The sequence below is a fragment of the Periophthalmus magnuspinnatus genome, chromosome 18, assembly GCF_009829125.3.
Source record: "Periophthalmus magnuspinnatus isolate fPerMag1 chromosome 18, fPerMag1.2.pri, whole genome shotgun sequence".
NCBI classification, from domain to species: domain Eukaryota; kingdom Metazoa; phylum Chordata; class Actinopteri; order Gobiiformes; family Gobiidae; genus Periophthalmus; species Periophthalmus magnuspinnatus.
The window spans coordinates 26,967,441-26,985,935 of NC_047143.1; the positions used below are offsets into that span (position 1 = coordinate 26,967,441).

Genomic DNA, 18,495 nt, shown 5'->3' on the forward strand with positions numbered 1-18,495 from the left:
TTGTGTGGTGTTTGTGTGGTGTTTGTGTGGCGTTTGTGTGGCGTTTGTGTGGCGTTTGTGTCGTGTTTGTGTCGTGATTGTGTGGTGTTTGTGTCGTGTTTGTGTGGTGTTTGTGTCGTGTTTGTGTGGTGTTTGTGTGGCGTTTGTGTGGCGTTTGTGTGGCGTTTGTGTCGCGTTCGTGTCGTGTTTGTGTCGTGATTGTGTGGTGTTTGTGTCGTGTTTGTGTGGTGTTTGTGTCGTGTTTGTGTCATGATTGTCGTGATTGTGTCGCGTTTGTGTCGTGTTTGTGTCGTGTTTGTGGTGTTTGTGTGGCATTTGTGTGGCGTTTGTGTGGCGTTTGTGTCGTGTTCGTGTCGTGATTGTGTCGCGTTCGTGTCGTGTTTGTGTCGTGATTGTGTGGTGTTTGTGTCGTGTTTGTGTGGTGTTTGTGTCGTGTTTGTGTGGTGTTTGTGTGGCGTTTGTGTGGCGTTTGTGTCGCGTTCGTGTCGTGTTTGTGTCGTGATTGTGTGGTGTTTGTGTCGTGTTTGTGTGGCGTTTGTGTCGTGTTTGTGTCGCGTTTGTGTCGCGTTTGTGTCGTGTTTGTGTCGTGTTCGTGTCGTGTTTGTGTCGTGTTCGTCGTGTTTGTGTCAGACTGTCCTCAGGTCCAGTGTGTAGAACAGTACACGGCGCAGCAGGCGGACGAGATCTCCCTGGAGCCCACAGAGATCATCAATGTGGTGAAAAAAGGCAGCGAAGGTACGAAACAGTAAAAGCAAAGCACGGTGATCGTTTTCTGAGGGGAACAAGTCTTTATAGATAAATGTGTGTACTGTATTTTCCAAACTACAGCGGTCCCTCGTTTACGTTTCAAAAATAACCCGCAACAGGCGAAATCCGCGAAGTATCAGCTTTACTTTTTCACATTATTCTTTATGTTTTGCAGCTGTAAAACCCCTCACCACACACTTTATACACTTTTTTCAGCCAATCAGGACGCAGAACACAATGTACGTTTACACACAAAAAAAAAAAATCACAAAAGGTGAACCACGATATAGCGAGGGACCACTGTGCTGTATTTTCCAGACTATAAATCACTCTGGAGAATAAGTCGCACCAGCCAAAAATGCAGAATAATGAAGAAAAAAACATATAAGTCGCATTTTTGAGGACATTTATTTTACGAAATCTGAGCCCAAGAACAGACATTTTATCTTTAAAGGGAAGTTCTAATAAAAACAATAAAATGTGGACCAACAGGCTGAATATCAGTACATCACGCTAACGCTAACGTAACACATTTATATTTATTCAGCTCCATGAAGCACAGACAGAACTGAACACATGTCTGGTTTAACGTAAGATATTAACAGTTAAACTTTTCTTTTCGTTTTTGTTCAGTATTTCTCAGATGTTTTTTTAAATTACCATAATTCAAAGGTACAGGAGGAGTAGACACTGGTACATAAGCCGCACCCTCGGACAAACCATGAAAAAAGTGACACTTATAGTTTTGGAAAATACAGTAAATGACGTAATAATCCCTCGTGTTCTCTCAGTAAATGTCTGATTACTTTTACTGAACCCCTCCTGCTCGTTTACACCCCAGATCTGCACATTTCCTCCGTCCCTTCGCCTTAGCGCTTTTATCGATTTTATTTGGACTTTTCTCGCCTCCCCTCTGTTTGCGTTTGTCCCATTCCGTTTTCTATTCCCTCTGCTGTTCCCAGGCATGTACCAAGGGATCCGCCTCTCCGACGGTCAGAAAGGCTGGTTCCCTGTGGAAAACGTCATCGAGATCACCAACGAGCACGTGCGGAGGCGGAACCTGCGGGAGCGCTACAGAGTCATGCAAGCGGCGAGCAACTTCACCAGCGGCAAGAGTCGGACCGCGAACTGAAGCGGCTGAGGCTCCTGAACGCGGAACAAACGCTACACTTTCACCGGAGCCAGAGTTTCTATCGGGAACTGAAACGCGACGAAAAGAGAAGGTGCCATTTTGAAACAGACGGGGCATAAATAAAACTGAAACTCTTCAAAAAACGAGACCGAGAAGCAAAACAGGACGAACTGAAGGCTCAAATTTGAATATTAAGGATAATCCCAGACTTAAAGGTGAAGTACGTCACTTTTTGGTCTCCATGGAGATGTCATTATACCACGCAACCACCCAACGCAAAAGTAGTTCCGGCAGCGGTTGAATCACGTTACCATAGCAACAGGTAAAGAAATGAAATAATGCTGATATTTTACGACATTTACAGACGGTGAACAGGATTTTCACGTTCACGGGGGGAGACGTTTCAGTTTGTGGTCGCGGTGACAGCGACTTAAACGACGAGGAGCCGTGTTTTCTGCACGTCGTGGTGTTCTGCGACGCCGCTCTGTGCGTTAAAACTGCAGAAAACACGGCTCCTCGTTTAACGCTCACGTACTTTTTACTTTTTGAATGGGACTGAAAGGAAAGTATTTTTATTATTGCGTGAGACGAGGTGAAAAGGCCGAGGGTTTAGTTTTACACGTTCGTGATTTGAGCAAAACAAAATGTACAGCTAGAAAAAAAATTAATAAATCAGTTGTTTCTGTTGAACAAAATTCTGCACAAATCTTAATCAAAATCACCACATTTGAAGCTTTAAAAGACTCAAAACCTGCACTAAATACTTTTACTTTTTACTCTTTAAGTACATTTTTAAACGGGTACTAATATTTTTACTTAAGTCGATTTTTTTTCACATGATACTTTGACTTTTCGTTGCAGTATCTGTACTTTTACTTCACAAAATTGAGTACTTTTTCCACCACGGCGTATTCCACAGATGGACTGCACAGAACTGCTTTATTTTGGATGGATTTGACCCAGTTTCACCTGAAAGAGAAACAGAAATCTTGTATAAATCAAACACTAACCTGCACGTGTAACTCAGGATCATATTACTAGAAATCAAACTAGTTGTTTCATCAGGTTTTGTGGAACAGCGCCCTCTGCTGTTTGCTGTTGTAATGTGTAAATGTTGTAAATACTCCAAAGTAGTAGTGTTTTTAATAAAAATGCTGTTTTTTTTTTTATATTTGTGACTCAAACGTGGCTCTTTATTTCACCATCAACAACCAAAACAACAAGTTATTTAACAGCCACTGATCCTGGAATTTAAAATAAACTGTAAAAGACTAAATGCCACACACAAACACACCGATATAAAAGTATAAAACTGATATTTTAAGTCTGTAGAAGCCCCAGATTCAGGAGTCCACATACAGCCTCTCCTTCAGATCTGGACAACGCTCTATCGTTAAAACCAAAAACACCTGAAGCCTTTGAATCGTCCCATCCGTCTGATTTCACATCGTCATCGTCGTCTTCACGTGTCGCGCCAAACTGAGTTAAAAGTGTGTTCGCCGCTTCGAGTTCTCTGTCGGACCAGCGTTTTGTTTGCTTTCCCAAACCAGCCTCTTCCGATCGAGTGAAACATCTGTGGATTTGTTCACGTCGCTGATCTGGGCTAAACTCACGGTCCATGTAAAAGTCTCCATCTTCCTCCGCCCCCTCCCCGTGGTGGAGTTTGAGGAGGTTGGTGATGGTCTGATCTTCTTCTGGGGTGAGCTGGAGCACTACCCACGTTCGGCCGACGGGGGGCGGTAAAGGGCCCGTTTCCCAGAAGGAGCAGCCCAGGTTCCTCACGAGACGCCGCTCCGTCCTGAAGGGGTCGGAGCCGTTTGGAGGAGCGGGACACGCAGACATGATCGGAGGAGGAGTGTGGAGGTGGAAGCAATCAAAGTCCTAAAAATAAAAACAAATAAACGAGGTCGAGTTAAAATAACAGAAAACATCAAAAACATGTTATAAGATTTAATAACAATCATAATAACACATTAATATCACGACATTAACACTTGAATGAAAGACTTTTACTCTAAGTATTTTTAAATGGGTACTTAAAGGTACACTACACAACTTTTTCCAGTGTTTGTCTCCATGGAAACACGATTGCTAAACCTGGAATGTTTCACCGAATGGTTTTAAACATTTACATTTTTCAATGACCAGATTTTGTTGCTAAAACGATCTTGAAATCGTGCTTTACTGTGAGAGGGCTTTGCTTTCCACAGATCTGACTGATAACTTGACCCTGGGTCGTCACCGGCTCATCTCTATGGAGTTTAATGCCCTACTGTGGAACATTCTAGGAAACACAATGGCATTTCCAATGAGACACTTGGCAGGCCTTCCACCAGAAAAGTGACAGCTTTTTTCTCGTGCTACTTTTACTTTTACCGTACTTGAGTATCTTTTTACTTCTGTATCTGTACTTTTACTGAAGTACTTGGTCCAGCGCTGGTAAACTCCTGCAGTTAAAGGTGCAGCTCTGGGGAACAGTTTGAACAGATTTAACCACAGTGTGGACTTTAGTTCCCCTTTAAAGCCACAGGAAGCTGCTAGATTAAAAATCAAAACTATTCACATAAACTGCGTTGGGACGTAACTCGACACATGAGCCTGGAATACGTGTTCAGAGTATTTGAGTTCAGTACTCATCATGAGTAACTGTACTCTGCTACATCACAAACGACCAAGTCTCCAACAACCATTTGTCCAGTTGATTTAAACTTGGTCGTTTGCTCTGGATCAGACCTGGACTGCTACAGTTTCTCTTTCATTTGCTGTTTTCTTTCATATCACAGGCATTTTACTAAAATCAACAGAATACATTATAGTGTTTGATCAAGTAATTTTGACTTAAAATTGCACATAATCTGTGAAAAAAATATAAAGTCAGCTCTTGTGGTGATGCAGGTGTGAGTTTTTCTTCTCTAATTAGTGACGGAAAACACAGAACAACAATGAAACAAACATAAAACTGTGTCTTTACTCTATAATTTAAATGCAACTCAATTTAAAAGTACTGAGAGTATTCAGAATGCAGTACTCTGACTGGAACATGTGTCAGAACAAGTTACAAAATACATTTCAATAAAATATTCCATCACTAAATACATTTTAAAAGTATTTTTCAAAGTATTCTTCCCATAACATGACATATTTGTCAAACCACAAAGAAACAAAAGGTTTTAGGGTGTCGTAGGCTACGTTAGTAAATCTGAAATCAAATTCTTCATTTGTGTGGGGTCCAGTTAATCTCTTGCTCCGTCCCTCAGTTTAAGGCAGGCCCTGTTTAAGCTGACATGATATAAACCCCTGTTTAAGACCTGATCCTTTAGTGCGGGGGTCAGGGTGCACATTTAAACTATATTTTTGATATTTTGCCACTCGAAATGATTACGGAGGTGATGTTTCCTTTGGCAGTGGGGTCAGTCCTGGTTAACGTTATGGATGTGGCTCATAAATCACGTTCGTTTCTGTTGTTTAAACACCAGAATCGCTCACGTTCACGCCGCTTTTACCTTCAGCTCATTCACGTGGTTGGGTATTCTGGTCCCACACATCATCGTTGGATCGGTGTAGAACAGTTCTTGTGGGATCATGGGGTAAACTGTAGAAAAAACAAAGAAAAACACAAAAAAAACTATTAAAAAAACACTATGGCTTTTATACGCAAAAGAGTAAGTCCTTATTTTTATGCATTTTTTAAATATATTCCCTGCCTGTTTGGTTGTCCCCATGGTGATGCATCATCCTTGGATCAGAGTACAGAGACATGAAGGAAGGGTGGTGCAGGGTCCTGGTGGAGTAAGGAGGCAGGACTCTGTGTTGACTCTGCACAAAACACCAGACTGTGAACAGCTTTGACACGTGCATCATCAAAATGTGCAGTTTGACTTACGAAACCGCGCCCGTCCATGTTTTTTTTTTTGTTTTTTTTCTGCAGTCGTTTCTTCAACTTGTTTTCTTCAACTTGATGAGACACACGTGATTAGTTTGTGACGTGAATAAAAACACTGCGCACCTGCCGCTTCCTCCTTTACGTGGGTTATTAGCGCCGCCTAGAGGGAAATGCGCAGAAGTTGTCATACAATATTATAATAAAACTAATATTATAATAAACACTTTTATTACTTATTAGATCATGATATACGTGATAAATTCCAAAGTAAACATATAAATTAAAATATAAATAAAATATTAATTAATTACTAGCTTAAATGTAGCCTTCATATTAGTGAATAAAACAGGCTAACGTATTTCTATGTGGCTAACTAAGCTTCTTTTGGCCTACAGCGTTAATATTTCCATGCTACAGTGTTTTTAGTGTAAGACTTTTAACCATTAGATACTGATATTCGTGGCAAATTCTAGCTAAATATAAATTAAAATATTGACTACTAGCTTACACGTAGCCTTCATATTAGCAAACAAAACGGGCTAACGTATTTCTATGTGGCTAACGAAACTTCCTTCATTACGAGGAAATGCTTAGACGTTGGCCTACAGTATTATAGTAAAAGTAACGCAAGATTTTAAATTTGACTCATTACATCCTGACATACGTGACAAATTCCACATTAAAAATATAAATTAAAATATGACTTCACTTCTAGCTTACATGTAGCCTTCATATTAGCGAAAACAGGCTAACGTATTACTGTGTGGCTAACTAAGCTAAAAAAAAAACTCACGTAGCATCATGAGCATTAACATTATAAAGTCTGTGTATTTTTTATTTTTTGTGTATATTATTCTGCATATTTCCCACATTTTAAATGCTTGATCCTAATCCATGACTTTAGACCAAACCTTTACACATAACGTATTTCTATGTGGCTAACTCAACTTCCTTTAGTTCGAGGATTATTAACGCCCCCTAGAGGGAAATAATGCTCAAACACGTGGATTTTGGCCCACAGTGCTAATATATCCATGCTACAGTGTTAAGTAGCGCAAGACTTTTCATTAGATCCTGATATTTGTGGCAAATCCTATAGTTAAAATAAGTTAAATGTGAATTCACTCCTAGCTTACATGTAGCCTACATATTAGCGAACCAAACTGGGACTGTCCTGGGACAGAAGGAATGTGGTCACCCTAGGCCAGGGGTGTTAAACATTTTCACTGGGGGCCACATTAACAAAATAGCTGCCTTCAAAAGGGCCCAACTACTACAGAAACAGTTAAAAATGCATTTGCCTAGATGTAAAAATGTGGCTGTATAACTGCTTATCTGACAAAATTACATTTTAAGACCATCATACCTTTTAGTTTACCCTGTCGAGGGCCACATTTGGCCCCTGGGCAAGTGTTTGACATATGTGCCCTAGGCTAACATTTATGTCCAGTTAAGCTAAGGCAAAAAAAAAAAAAAAGCCCACATTTGTTGTGTTGTCGTTTTTCCACATTAAGGATCTCAGACAAGGTTAATTAGCACATAAACATTTATTTATTAAGACATTTATTCAAGTAAACAGTACCATTTTAAAACATTAAAATTACATTACAATTTCAGTTGTTTTGGTAAAAATGTCTTGCTGTATGCACTCGTTGGCCATAGAAACCTGGAACAAAAAATAAAACTTAAGACAGAATCACACATTTGTATATTTAAAGGACTAAATTTACCTTTTCTTCCGAGTTGTGGAGGTTTCCACCCAGAAAAATCTATGAGGCGACCTGAGGAATATCTGCTCTGTGGTAACGCTGCAGATGTGGTGGCATCTTGTGGTTCTACATAAACAGTATTTAGTCACTGATCATGTACAACGATTTGATCGACAGGTGAGCTCGTTTGTACCCGTTTCCATCTGTGACGTGTGAATGATCCGCCCGACTCCAGGAGTGTCGGATTCAAGGGTCACTGTAGAGAAAAGCCGATAGAGACTCGAGACGGGATATGTGCACTGCAGGATCACTCTGGAAAAGAGGCATGCTTCATCAGACCTGGAGTTGTGTTTTACTTCAGTCACTCCACTAGAATTTTAGATAATCTCAGCCCTGGAACTGCCAATCTACATTTAATACTAGCTAGACATCTGAGTTTTATCATTTCCCCATGTATCGTGTTAGATGTACATTTGTTTTTGTATAGCACATTTAAACCACCTGACAAATGCTTTAACTTTAAAAAAAAGGTTTAAAGTTTGATTTATTAAAAAAAAAAAAAAAGGCTCTGATCCACGTCATGACAGTTGACAGCTACATTTTGAGCAACACTATTTGTCTACATCTCCAAACATGAAAACAAAACTCCAGGTCTGTTTTGTTTGTTGTGCCTTACAGCTGTATCTAAATTAAAAAAACTTTATGCAAATAGTTCAAAAGCAGAGTCTGTACCTGTCTGCAGTTCCATCAGTTGAGCTCTTGCTGTACAGGATCTCATTTTCATAAGTGACTGTTCCTTTTCCGAGCTAAAGAGAAAGTAACGTCTTCAGCTTTAACACAGTTTAGTGGTTAGGTTAGTTTTGACTTTTGGCTAGAAATCTATGTAAATCTAGACATTTTCTGCAAGTGGTGAAAGTCAAATTGTAAGAAAACATTCAAACCAGTTCATTTTGAAAGGAGTTGAACCTAGTCAAAAATGATCATTTTTATTCAGCGCTTTACATCTGCAGCCATGTGGGTTCAGGGTCTTGTCCCAGGACTCAACAGGATTCACTTGTGGGAACTGGAATCGCATCAACCTTCAACTCACTGAACAAACTCGTGGCTCTAGTCTCATCTAAACGAGTCAAAACCACTGAACACATTCTGTGCAGTATTTATATTTTTTACCTTGACAAATGAGCCGCAGTCGTTCACAGGAAACATGAACAGGGCCCTGGTGCCGTCGGCCTCTTTGGGGACACACCTCTGGTGCCGCAGGGTCATTTGGGAAGGAACACCTCCGCTCGCAACGGCCAGAGTCAAGTCCACCACCGCGATCATCCACATGGCAGGTGAACACACTACACACATTAAACCAAATCAAAAAGGATGGTATAAAAAGGGCCCATATAAGACCATTCTCTAATGCTTCAGACTTGTTTTGTTCACACATGTTTCACACACCCTGCAGATTTAGGCCGAGTTCTCTCAAACATGACATCACAAGGTGGAGCACCAAGACAGGAAGTGCTCCACTGTTTTAAAACTCCACACCCTCTAGAATCATTACATTCATTCTGAGCACATCAGGTGCACTTAAAGCACATTTAAGCTTGAAAAGGAGTGGCAAGAATAAATAAAGCCGTCTTTCATTGGGACAAATTAAATACTTTGTTTAAACCTTCCTTTTTGGAAATTCCAGGGCTGAAATGGGGTAATCTCTGCTAAATTAACTTGAAAACTACCACTTCATGACATCACAAGGTGGAACAGAACATTAGTCTTAAACACGTGTGAATAAAACTCCAGGTCTGTTTGAGGAGTATTGAACAGGACTTAAATCTACATTACACTAAATTGACTCTTGTGAGATTTCAGATTTAAAAATGGTCCGAGCAGTTACTTTGTGGGGTCCAGTTCGTGCCCGTCCTGTTTTTAATTGACCCAGGGCTGAGTGTCCAACTTTAATGTGCTCCATGTTCCTTTAGAGTGGTGGTTCACAATAAAACACTCAAATTTTAAACCATATTTTTGATGTTTTGCCACTTTAAATCACTACAGGGTCCATATTGTTGCAGGGGGGTTGTCGTGGTGATTTTTAGGGTCAAGCTTCACTCACAAGAAACTACTGCATTATGGGAAGAAAGTATCGTTACCTAGGAGTTCATTAGTAAAGAATGGACAGGTCTTCACAGTTGAACTCTGAACTTGATACGTTTCTTGATCTCGCACCTGGATCTCAAAAGTACCCAGAAACCCTTGCAGGCTGTAATTCTAGGAAAAAATAAAAAGCATTAATTATCAAAAAAAAAAAGACTAAAAATGAGGCCATGTCAAATAAAACCTTGATTTGATCCTTGCCTTGTTTGCATATCCGTGGGAGAGGAGCGGCACGTCCAGCTGGAGCGCCCGGCTGTCGTTGACCATCACGAGCCCTTTCCTCGTGGCCAGGTCCACGGTCAGCGGCTCGGAGTCCACGGTGAACGCCCATTTGTAGCCGGAAGGTTTGTGATCCAGTTTAAACGTGATGCTGCTTTCTGAACAGGACACTTTAAACTGTGGAGGAGCTGCAGACACATTTAAATCAATGAATTCAAAAATCACTTTCCAGTTTGAGTGAAATGTTGAGTCTTACCGAGGTCAGGTACGACGGCCATAAACGACGTGCGGTGGTGGTACAGCTCGCGCTCAGGCGTCACCATCAGGGTGTAGTTTATGTCGAGCTTGTATTCGATGTTTTCTACAGTGAACTGAAAGAAAACAAAGGACTGTGGTTGTAGAAGTAGAACTCAGTTAAGATTTCCCCCCCCCCCCAGGCATTACTTAAAACTACAGACAAGTAAAAATCACATGGGGGAAACAAAACACAACCTCCGTTTACTTGGATCTCAATCTGCATGAAACACTTTAAACCTTAAGAGTAAAAATGTAATGATTCTGATCAAGATTTGAGAAACAATCGAGTCATTTCAGTTTTTATTTGTACATTTTGTTGGACTCAAATTATGAACGTGTTAAATAAACCCTAGGTATTTTTATTAAATTGAGACCTGCTGAAAAAGGCCTTTACTTTTCAGGTCAGAAACAGTAAAAGTATAAACTGTAAAATGTTCTGTGCCGCACTTGTTATAAATGGGCAGAATTACACTGGGAATGTTCTTACCGTTTGAGTGACAGGTGAGTTGTTGAACGGCACCTTCAGCACGAGCCCGTGTGTGTCGTTTGGATGAACCACCTCGTCCACAGAGATGGAGCTGGAGTTTAGAGGCACCTCAAACCTCTGCCTGTTCAGCTCCACCCACACCAGCTTCAGATCCTGAGGAATATCACCCAGGTAGAGGGTGAAGCGCTGCTCCTCCACGACTGTACCTGTTCAGAAAGGAGACGAGTGTGAGGAGCATGAGTGAAGCAGGTGAGGGCAAACTGAAGGCGTTTTGTCCTAGGTACGGTTTTCATCCAGAAGCGCCCTCGTGAGGAGCGGCGTGCTCATGGTCCTGAGCGTGCGGAGTCTGGTCTCGATGCCGTCCTCATCCACAGACAGCTGCTCCGTGTACAAGTCATATGTGTAGAACTCAAACAGGTCTCCAGATACTACGCTCTGAAAAACACAGGATTATAAGGATTTACTTCATCACCTTCCACCACGGGCAAGAAAAAGTACCAGACACATTAGGATACCTGGTCTCAGAGTATCCACTATTGTACTTTCTACTCCTACATCTTTGAACAAATGACTGAAGCGATCATTTCAAGCTTAACTCAAAATACTTTTAACTTTAAAAAATATAAACAGGTACTTTCTTCATGCGATACTTTAGGTTTTTTCTCTGGTTTCTGTACTTCTATAGTACTAGTAGGACCTGTGTTGGTGTACCTTCCTGTATCCTCCCTCTGCGTCGTAGGGGACACTGATCCCCACTGTGTTGTTGTGTTTTTCTGCGATAAAGCCTTTAGCCTCCGCCTCCTCAGGCGTCATGAGGTCAGCGCTGAGGCTGAAGCTGAGGTTTGTGGTGTGGAGCCCCGGGTACATCACGTCTGGAGTCTCCCAGGACATGTAGCCTTCATCCAACACGGCTTCATCTGTGGAGTGTTCAGCCTCGTTTATTCCATTACACAAGAAAATGAATCTGAACGTGATACTGACACATGGAGCACGCAGTGATCAGGTCAATGAGGAGAACGAGCCAACTCTGTCTGGAGAAGAGAGTGGCATGGACCACCTCCACTGGGACCCCGTCCAGCTGCACAACAGGCACATTACACTCATTCTATAAATGCACATTTGAGTTCAGATTTACCACAGCGATGAAGGAGTGAGGTTGTCCGTAAGGCGTCCGAAACATGAGCCTCCCGTGGGTCAGGTCAAACACATAGTCACTATGACGAGCGGTCTTCAGCGAGGCAGGAGGCAGCTGCTCTCCTCCTCTCTGAAACGTCACCTGCCAGTCTGCAGAGGGACTGTGAGCCTGCGGACAAGGGTCATGTGACAGAGCTGCTAAACTAAAGGACAATTAGAGATTATAAAAACGCACAAGTTTCAGGTTGTCCCAGTCGTTCTTCTCTGGTGAAGACGGGCAGGTGATCTCACTCTTTACAGAAACCTGCACAACACAAAACCATGAGGTCAGATGTAACAGCTGCAGGTGCCGAGTGTGGACCTCAACAGTACCTCCATGTAGTTGACCTCACAGGTGACCTCTCTGAGGGACCAAGGCAGAGATGGAGAACAGGTTTTGTTCAGGGCATGTGTGACCTTTTCCCCTTTGTGATACGCGACCAGATTAAAACTGAAGGTATACGCCTCACCGTCCTAAACAAAGAGCATTTATCTTTACTGTTCTGTGTGGAGTAAAATGGGGGTGGTCTGTGGGCGTTCCCTCGCTCTGTGTGTGGAGTAAAATGGCGTTACCTTGCACTCTGTGTGGCAGCTCAGGTAAGACGCTCGCAGCTGCACCTTGTTGTTCAGATGCATAAACCTGACGCTGTACCCACACCGGGCTGCATGTTCTTTTGTGATGGCGTGGGCTCCGTTTTCATCTAGAAAAACAGGAGTTTTTAAATCAGACTCACTCAGAATAATCCAATGTCTCTGAGGTGAGACTCACCAACAGCCTCAAAGTGCAGGTTCTCCCCGGTGAAGAACTGATCCACACTGATCATCAAGTATCGCTCGTGGCAGGTCAGAGTGACTCCTGCCAGACAAACAAACCAGACCAAACTTTAAGACCTGGCTCAGCACAAACACCCATGTGAGCTAAAGTTAATGCTAACGCTCATTTACCTTGGGGAATAAATGCAGATTTGGAAACTTCATAGAGTGCTAGAGCTGATACAAGACTGAAAGAAAAGGAAATAACAATTCAGAGTCATTAAATTGGTAAACCAGGACTGAACAGAGTCTGGATCAGGACTGGACCAGGTTTACCTTAAGTACAAAGTAAAGGCCATAGTCTCTGATGTAGGAGCAGTGTCTAAAACTAGCCTTAAAGCTAGCACACTACAGCAGCTGACCAGCACCAGGCCCTGTCCCTCTTGTCCAGCACCAGGCCCTGTCCCTCTGTAGAACAGTCTGTCGTGTCTCTTGTGTCTCTCTTGTGTCTGTGCTTTTACTCTCTGGATGCTCCTCCCTCTCTCTGATTGGTCTGATTGCTCATGAGCTGCACATGTGTCTGTTTGAGGAGCTGGTCACAAAAGAAGTGATGTAATAAAGATCAAATCATCATCCAGTACAGAAACAAAAGTCATTTCAACAATTTATTTTCTACAATTCAATGGGATACAAGATTTGTCTCTATAATAATATGATCATTTAGATTTTAAACCGTTACATGATTCAGAGATCTGTATTTTAAAGGATAAGTTTTCATCAATGCAAAACCCAAGATATTTAGAGGTGATGACCATAGACTGGACATAGCTGACTGGTCTGAGGCCCACGCCCGCGCCCTGAGGTCTCTTTTTTTTCTTGTATTTATTTGATCTTCAGACTCTGGGTCATACACACGGCTTCAAAAACATCACAAAACGTAAAATAAAGATGTTTACAGTTTAAAGCTGCACTATGTCACTTTTCTGGGGGAGGGTCTGCTACCTGCTTGACCTCATGGAGCTGTTGGAATGTTCCACATTACAACTTAACTTTGCCCTGGAGACAAGCAAATGACAAAATTTAAACAAAATAATTGAACACGTGCAACATAGATTAATGCCATACTGTGTAACATTCTCAGATTTAGATTCACAGATTTGTTCATTGACCCATTTTGTTTCTACAGTGACGTCGTGGAGACTGGATTTAATGTCAGAGGATTAGAGAGAATTATTGAGAAACTGCGATTTCAAAACTAAAGCATTTAACTACGTAAAAGATCAGGAGTCGAACCCACGACCTCCTGGTGAGAGGGAGGAGACGTGCAGACTTCTGATAAAAATAAAACAAAGAAAGTGACTGAAAGGTACATTTTCATTTTGTTTCTTTTTTTTATCATCTAGACCAGGACTAAACCAACGATCAAATCAAATATGCAACAATTGTCAACTTGATCCTGCTGAAATCCTGTAATGCTCCTCCTCCTCCTCTTCCTCTTCCCCCTCCTCCTCCTGCTCCTCCTCCTCCTCCTCCTCCTCCTCTTCCCCTCCTCCTCCTGCTCCTCCTCCTCCTCCTGCACCTCCTCCTCTTCCTGCTCCTCCTCCTCTCCCCCCTCCTCCTCCTCCCTCAGTTCACTGGTCACTCAGAGCCTTTCAGTCGTTCAGTCTAAATCTTTCGGGCGTTCAGTCTGGACCATGGTGCCTCTCTGTTTCCTCCCGGTTCTTTTTGCCGCTTTGACCCCGAAACAGGAAGAGAAGAAGAAGAAGAAGAACCGACAGGAAGAGGACGAAGACGAGTTTAAACGAGGAGATCTGCTGGAGGTCCCACGCACACTCTTCATCCACTTTGGGATCTACCTGGGAGGAGGCAGGTGAGACCGGACTAGACCAGGACTAAAGCAGGACTGGACCAGGACTGGACCAGGACTGGACCAGGACTAAACCAGGACTGAGGCCGTGGTGTTTGTGTTGCAGAGTGGCTCACTTCATCCCTGACATTATGCCTGTGATCAGCAGTGACCCAAAGAAGATCCAGAAGATGGTGACCAACACCAGACTCATCTTAGGCGTCCTCCTCAAGGTTTAATCAACTTATTTCATGATAATTATATTAAATACTTTTTTTTTCAATATAAAACAGCATCTCTGAAAAAATGTCCGAAAAGTGTTTTTCTGTTTGTCACCTTCTTCTAGAGATACTATCACTGACAATAATGTGAAGTAAAAGAGATGGAGTTATATATAATTACATAGCAGTAAAATACATTTGGCTTTTGAAAAAAATGCTCTACAAAGCGTAAACTACAAAACTCCAATCACTTTTAAATGTCATCTATCTGTTTTTGCAAATGAACTGTTCAAATATTATTCAAATATTACAGTGAGAGGGAAATAATCAAAATCTTCGCAAAAATATCTGGAGTTTATCTAGAACAGAACACGAGTCGAGCTCCAGACTCTAGTCTCAGTTTAGTCCAGTTTTGCAGTGAAGTGTGAGAACATCTGGAACTCATAGAACCATGGTTACTCTCTGTGACTGTTTCAGCGCGGCAGTGTACGAGTCGACTCTGTGGAGGACTTCGCCTACGGGTCTGAAATCCTCGTCAACCCCACAGACAAGGTCCAGACCAGAACTCCACCAGGACTAAACCAGGACTGAACCGGGACTGAACCAGGACTGAACCAGGACTGAACCAGGACTGAACCAGGACTGGACCAGGACTGAACCAGGACTAAACCAGGACTTGTTCTTGTTCCAGGTCTGCAGCAGTCTTCCTCCTCTGGACCCAGAGGCAGTGGCTCTGAGGGCCGAGCGGCTCCGGGGACAGGTCCCTTACAGCCTCCTCTGGTTCAACTGTGAGCACTACGTCATGTACTGTCGCTACGGCACCAGCATGAGCTTCCAGACCTTCCAGGTACTGAATCAGGACTGAACCAGGTCTAAACTGGGAATAAACCAGGTCTAAACCAGGTCTAAACCAGGTCTAAACCAGGTCTAAACCAGGTCTAAACCAGGTCTAAACCAGGTCTGAACCAGGACTGAACCAGGACTTTAAACACGATTAAATCAGGATAAATCTCTGACTGAAATCGTGCTCCTTGTGAAATGTGTCACATTCCTGTTTCATTGCAGCAGATTAAAGGTTCTTTGGTTGAGAAACTGCAGCACATTGTTCTGTGATTAAAATATGTGCACAAATCTGAGAGAGCCAGAGAGCCAGAGAGCCAGAGAGCCAGAGAGCCAGAGAGCCAGAGAGCCAGAGAGCCAGAGAGCCAGAGAGCCAGAGAGCCAGAGTCTAAACCAGGTCTAATCTTTTACTTTTCCCGTCCTCAGTTCTGTAAGACGGTCCGAAGCCTGGTGCTGAGTCGGGCCGTTGCCAAGGTGACGTGGCTGCTGGGGGCGGGGCTTGTGCTGTACCTTCAGGCTGCTCTGAGCCCCTACACGCTCCTGCTTTTACTCCTGATGCCCTTCCTCGTCTGGATGGCCTCGTGACATTATTCCTGTAACAGACACAAATATTAAAAATAATCAAATAAACTTCATATATTTGAAACACTAGAGTCTGTTCAGGTCTGTCAACCAAACACTAAAGTCTAAACGAGAACTTAACCAGGACTAAATGAAACACTGAAGACCCACACCAAACCAGGCCGACCTGCTAACCCGGGACTATATCAGACTGGGACTTATCTTAGCGACAAGTAAATCTAAAAAACAGGTCTAAATCTGGACCAAAGCAAGAGTATACATGGACTAAAGAGGGACTTAACCAGGCTAAGATCAGGATTTAACAAGAACTACTACTACTACTACTACTACTACTACTACTACTACTACTACTACTACTACTACTACTACTACTACTCCTCCCTGCACTGAGCCCCCCCCCCAGCAGGTACATGACATGATTTAGTTTATTCTGAAGGAGTTTGGGCTGTGGCTCCCTCTGCCTGCACGGATGATGAACGACTCATTTTACAACTAAACTAAACCAGGGCCATCAGGACTAAAACGGGACTAAAACGGAACTAAAACGGGACTAAAACGGGACTAAAACGGGACAAAAACAGGACTAAACCCGGAGAATCAGCATTTGAGTTTCCTTGAGCTAAAACCTGGAACAGTCTTCTACTTTGAGCCTAGATTTAAACATTGTCAAACGGTTCTGTTCAGCTGTGCATAAGACTGAAAGGGTTTTATTCTGCCTCTTCACTTTTAATGTTACTTTTGATGATTTGATTTGTTTGTGATTTGAATGTCTTTCTTATTCTGTAAAGCACTTTGAATTACTTTATGAATATATTGTGTTATACAAATAAACTTTCCTTGTCTTGCCTTAAATTAAGTTCTCACATTGGCTTCTGTCATATAAACAAAAAATAAATTAACTAACTAACTAAACTAAACTATGAAAAGAGCCAGTCTTTTGAACGGCTCTTTCAAATGAAGGGTTCCAAAAGATTCGGTTCACTAAAAGAGCCAAAGTCCTGACATGCGCAGTAGAGATGCGCAGTAGAGCGGGACGTGACTGGGGTCAAACATTAGCTACAGAAATCCCGCCATTTTCTCCGCATTAATTTTACTTTTTCCACATTAAAACGTCATAATATAACTGGATGAAAATGGCCAAAGACAGATCTGGTAAGTTTTTCTGAATTTCTTTATATTTGTGTGAAAACGTAAAAAATAAATCAAAATCAAAATGGCGCCGCTGCAGTCTGACAGATGCGCGAGCTCAAACTCATAAACTTTAACAAATTCAACTTTTTTTTTTAATTTAATTGTATTTTATAGACTGTCTTCCAAATATTTCTTAACTTTTGGTAATACGTTCACAGATAGAAAAGTAAATGATAAACGTCTTTATTTTCAAGCCGAAACATAACGAAGGAGCTAATCTGTTTTATATTTTTTGGTTTTTATTAATGGTATGTGTTTTATTATATTGTTATGATGTGATATTCTGTGCTTAATTTAGAGTTGACAGGTTTTGTTGTTCTTGTAAATGCTTAGATGTTAATTTAACTGCTTTTGTACGTGACATTTGGTTGCCATGACGACAAGAGCACGTGGAGGTTCCATTGGTCAGTTACTGGTCAGTTAGTGGTCAGTTACTGGTCAGTTAGTGGTCAGTTAGTGGTCAGTTTGGAGACTGGCTCTGGGGAGTTGAGACCAGTGGTGGTAGGTAATGAAATACATGTAGCAAAGTACTGTACTTAAGTAGAATTTTAGGTATCTGGACTTTACTTAAGTGCATTTTACAGTGTGTAGTTTTTACTTTTTACTTGAGTACATTTGAGAGCAGTATCTGTACTTTCTACTCCACTACACTGTTAAACTGGACTGAAAAGTAAAAGTACTCTTCATATGATTTGAGGAGTTATTTTTACCATGTTTGTGGAAACATCCTGACTAAAGTTTTCGAGTTCAAGCTTCGGCTTTGAGCAAAACAGAAATAAATACAAAAAATTCAGAAACAAAATTCAGAAGAAAAAATAAGATCTTTTACCTTTAAAGTACATTTTAAACAAAATACTTTTACTCAAGTCCATTTTGTCATGCCATACTTTTACTTTTACTTGAGTAAATTTGACCTCAGTATCTACTTTTCATTAAGCAACAAAACAGTACTTGTTCCAGCTGTTGTACGGCTCTTGTTTTGGCTTAGGTCTACAGTAGCCCTCATGTTCAGAAAATAAACAACCAGAAGAACTTTGGCGTGTTTCCTTACAATATAAAACGCTAATGTGCTGTAAAATGCTGATTGCGTCGAGTTGTGCTTCTTGGATTATTATTATTAGCTGAAAAATATTGAACATTTTTGTTTGTTGATTTAAAAAAAAAAAAAACAAACAGGTTTCTGCAGTTTAAAAACACAGTGAAGCACTTCTTATATTACCACATGATGACATCTCTAGGTGGAACAGAGTGTTTTCAATTTGAAAGAAAAGCT

The 18,495-nt window shown here is 41.6% G+C and overlaps 4 protein-coding genes across 4 annotated transcripts in view; 2 read left to right on the forward strand and 2 right to left on the reverse strand.

The window, feature by feature from the left end:
- The window catches only part of arhgef15b (Rho guanine nucleotide exchange factor 15b), a 26,815-nt gene extending 23,769 nt beyond the window's left edge, over nt 1–3,046 (forward strand). Inside the window, exons 15-16 of the mRNA XM_033983294.2 lie at nt 631–735; nt 1,710–3,046. Of these exons, the coding sequence (XP_033839185.1) occupies nt 631–735; nt 1,710–1,879 (275 nt within the window). The 3' untranslated portion in view covers nt 1,880–3,046. The remainder of the gene's footprint in view (nt 1–630; nt 736–1,709) is intronic.
- LOC129457107 (uncharacterized) lies at nt 3,047–5,469 on the reverse strand. Its single transcript, XM_055229093.1, has 2 exons — nt 5,383–5,469; nt 3,047–3,760 (listed from the first exon to the last, which is right to left on the reverse strand). The coding sequence occupies exons 1-2, from the start codon at nt 5,461–5,463 to the stop codon at nt 3,200–3,202; spliced, it is 642 nt and encodes a 213-aa protein (XP_055085068.1). The 5' UTR covers nt 5,464–5,469; the 3' UTR covers nt 3,047–3,199.
- A 1,823-nt stretch (nt 5,470–7,292) lies between these two features.
- On the reverse strand, nt 7,293–12,485 carry zpax4 (zona pellucida protein AX 4). Its single transcript, XM_055229094.1, has 16 exons — nt 12,363–12,485; nt 12,123–12,263; nt 11,986–12,054; nt 11,752–11,919; nt 11,598–11,694; nt 11,328–11,533; nt 10,897–11,051; nt 10,617–10,818; nt 10,089–10,203; nt 9,815–10,020; nt 9,610–9,727; nt 8,642–8,814; nt 8,204–8,277; nt 7,665–7,783; nt 7,493–7,597; nt 7,293–7,428 (listed from the first exon to the last, which is right to left on the reverse strand). The coding sequence occupies exons 1-16, from the start codon at nt 12,423–12,425 to the stop codon at nt 7,376–7,378; spliced, it is 2,064 nt and encodes a 687-aa protein (XP_055085069.1). The 5' UTR covers nt 12,426–12,485; the 3' UTR covers nt 7,293–7,375.
- Nucleotides 12,486–14,236: 1,751 nt separating this feature from the next.
- LOC117385988 (lecithin retinol acyltransferase-like) lies at nt 14,237–16,083 on the forward strand. The gene is made up of 5 exons (XM_033983295.2): nt 14,237–14,412; nt 14,516–14,621; nt 15,087–15,161; nt 15,301–15,456; nt 15,876–16,083. The coding sequence occupies exons 1-5, from the start codon at nt 14,237–14,239 to the stop codon at nt 16,032–16,034; spliced, it is 672 nt and encodes a 223-aa protein (XP_033839186.1). The 3' UTR covers nt 16,035–16,083.
- The last annotated feature ends 2,412 nt before the right edge of the window (nt 16,084–18,495 follow it).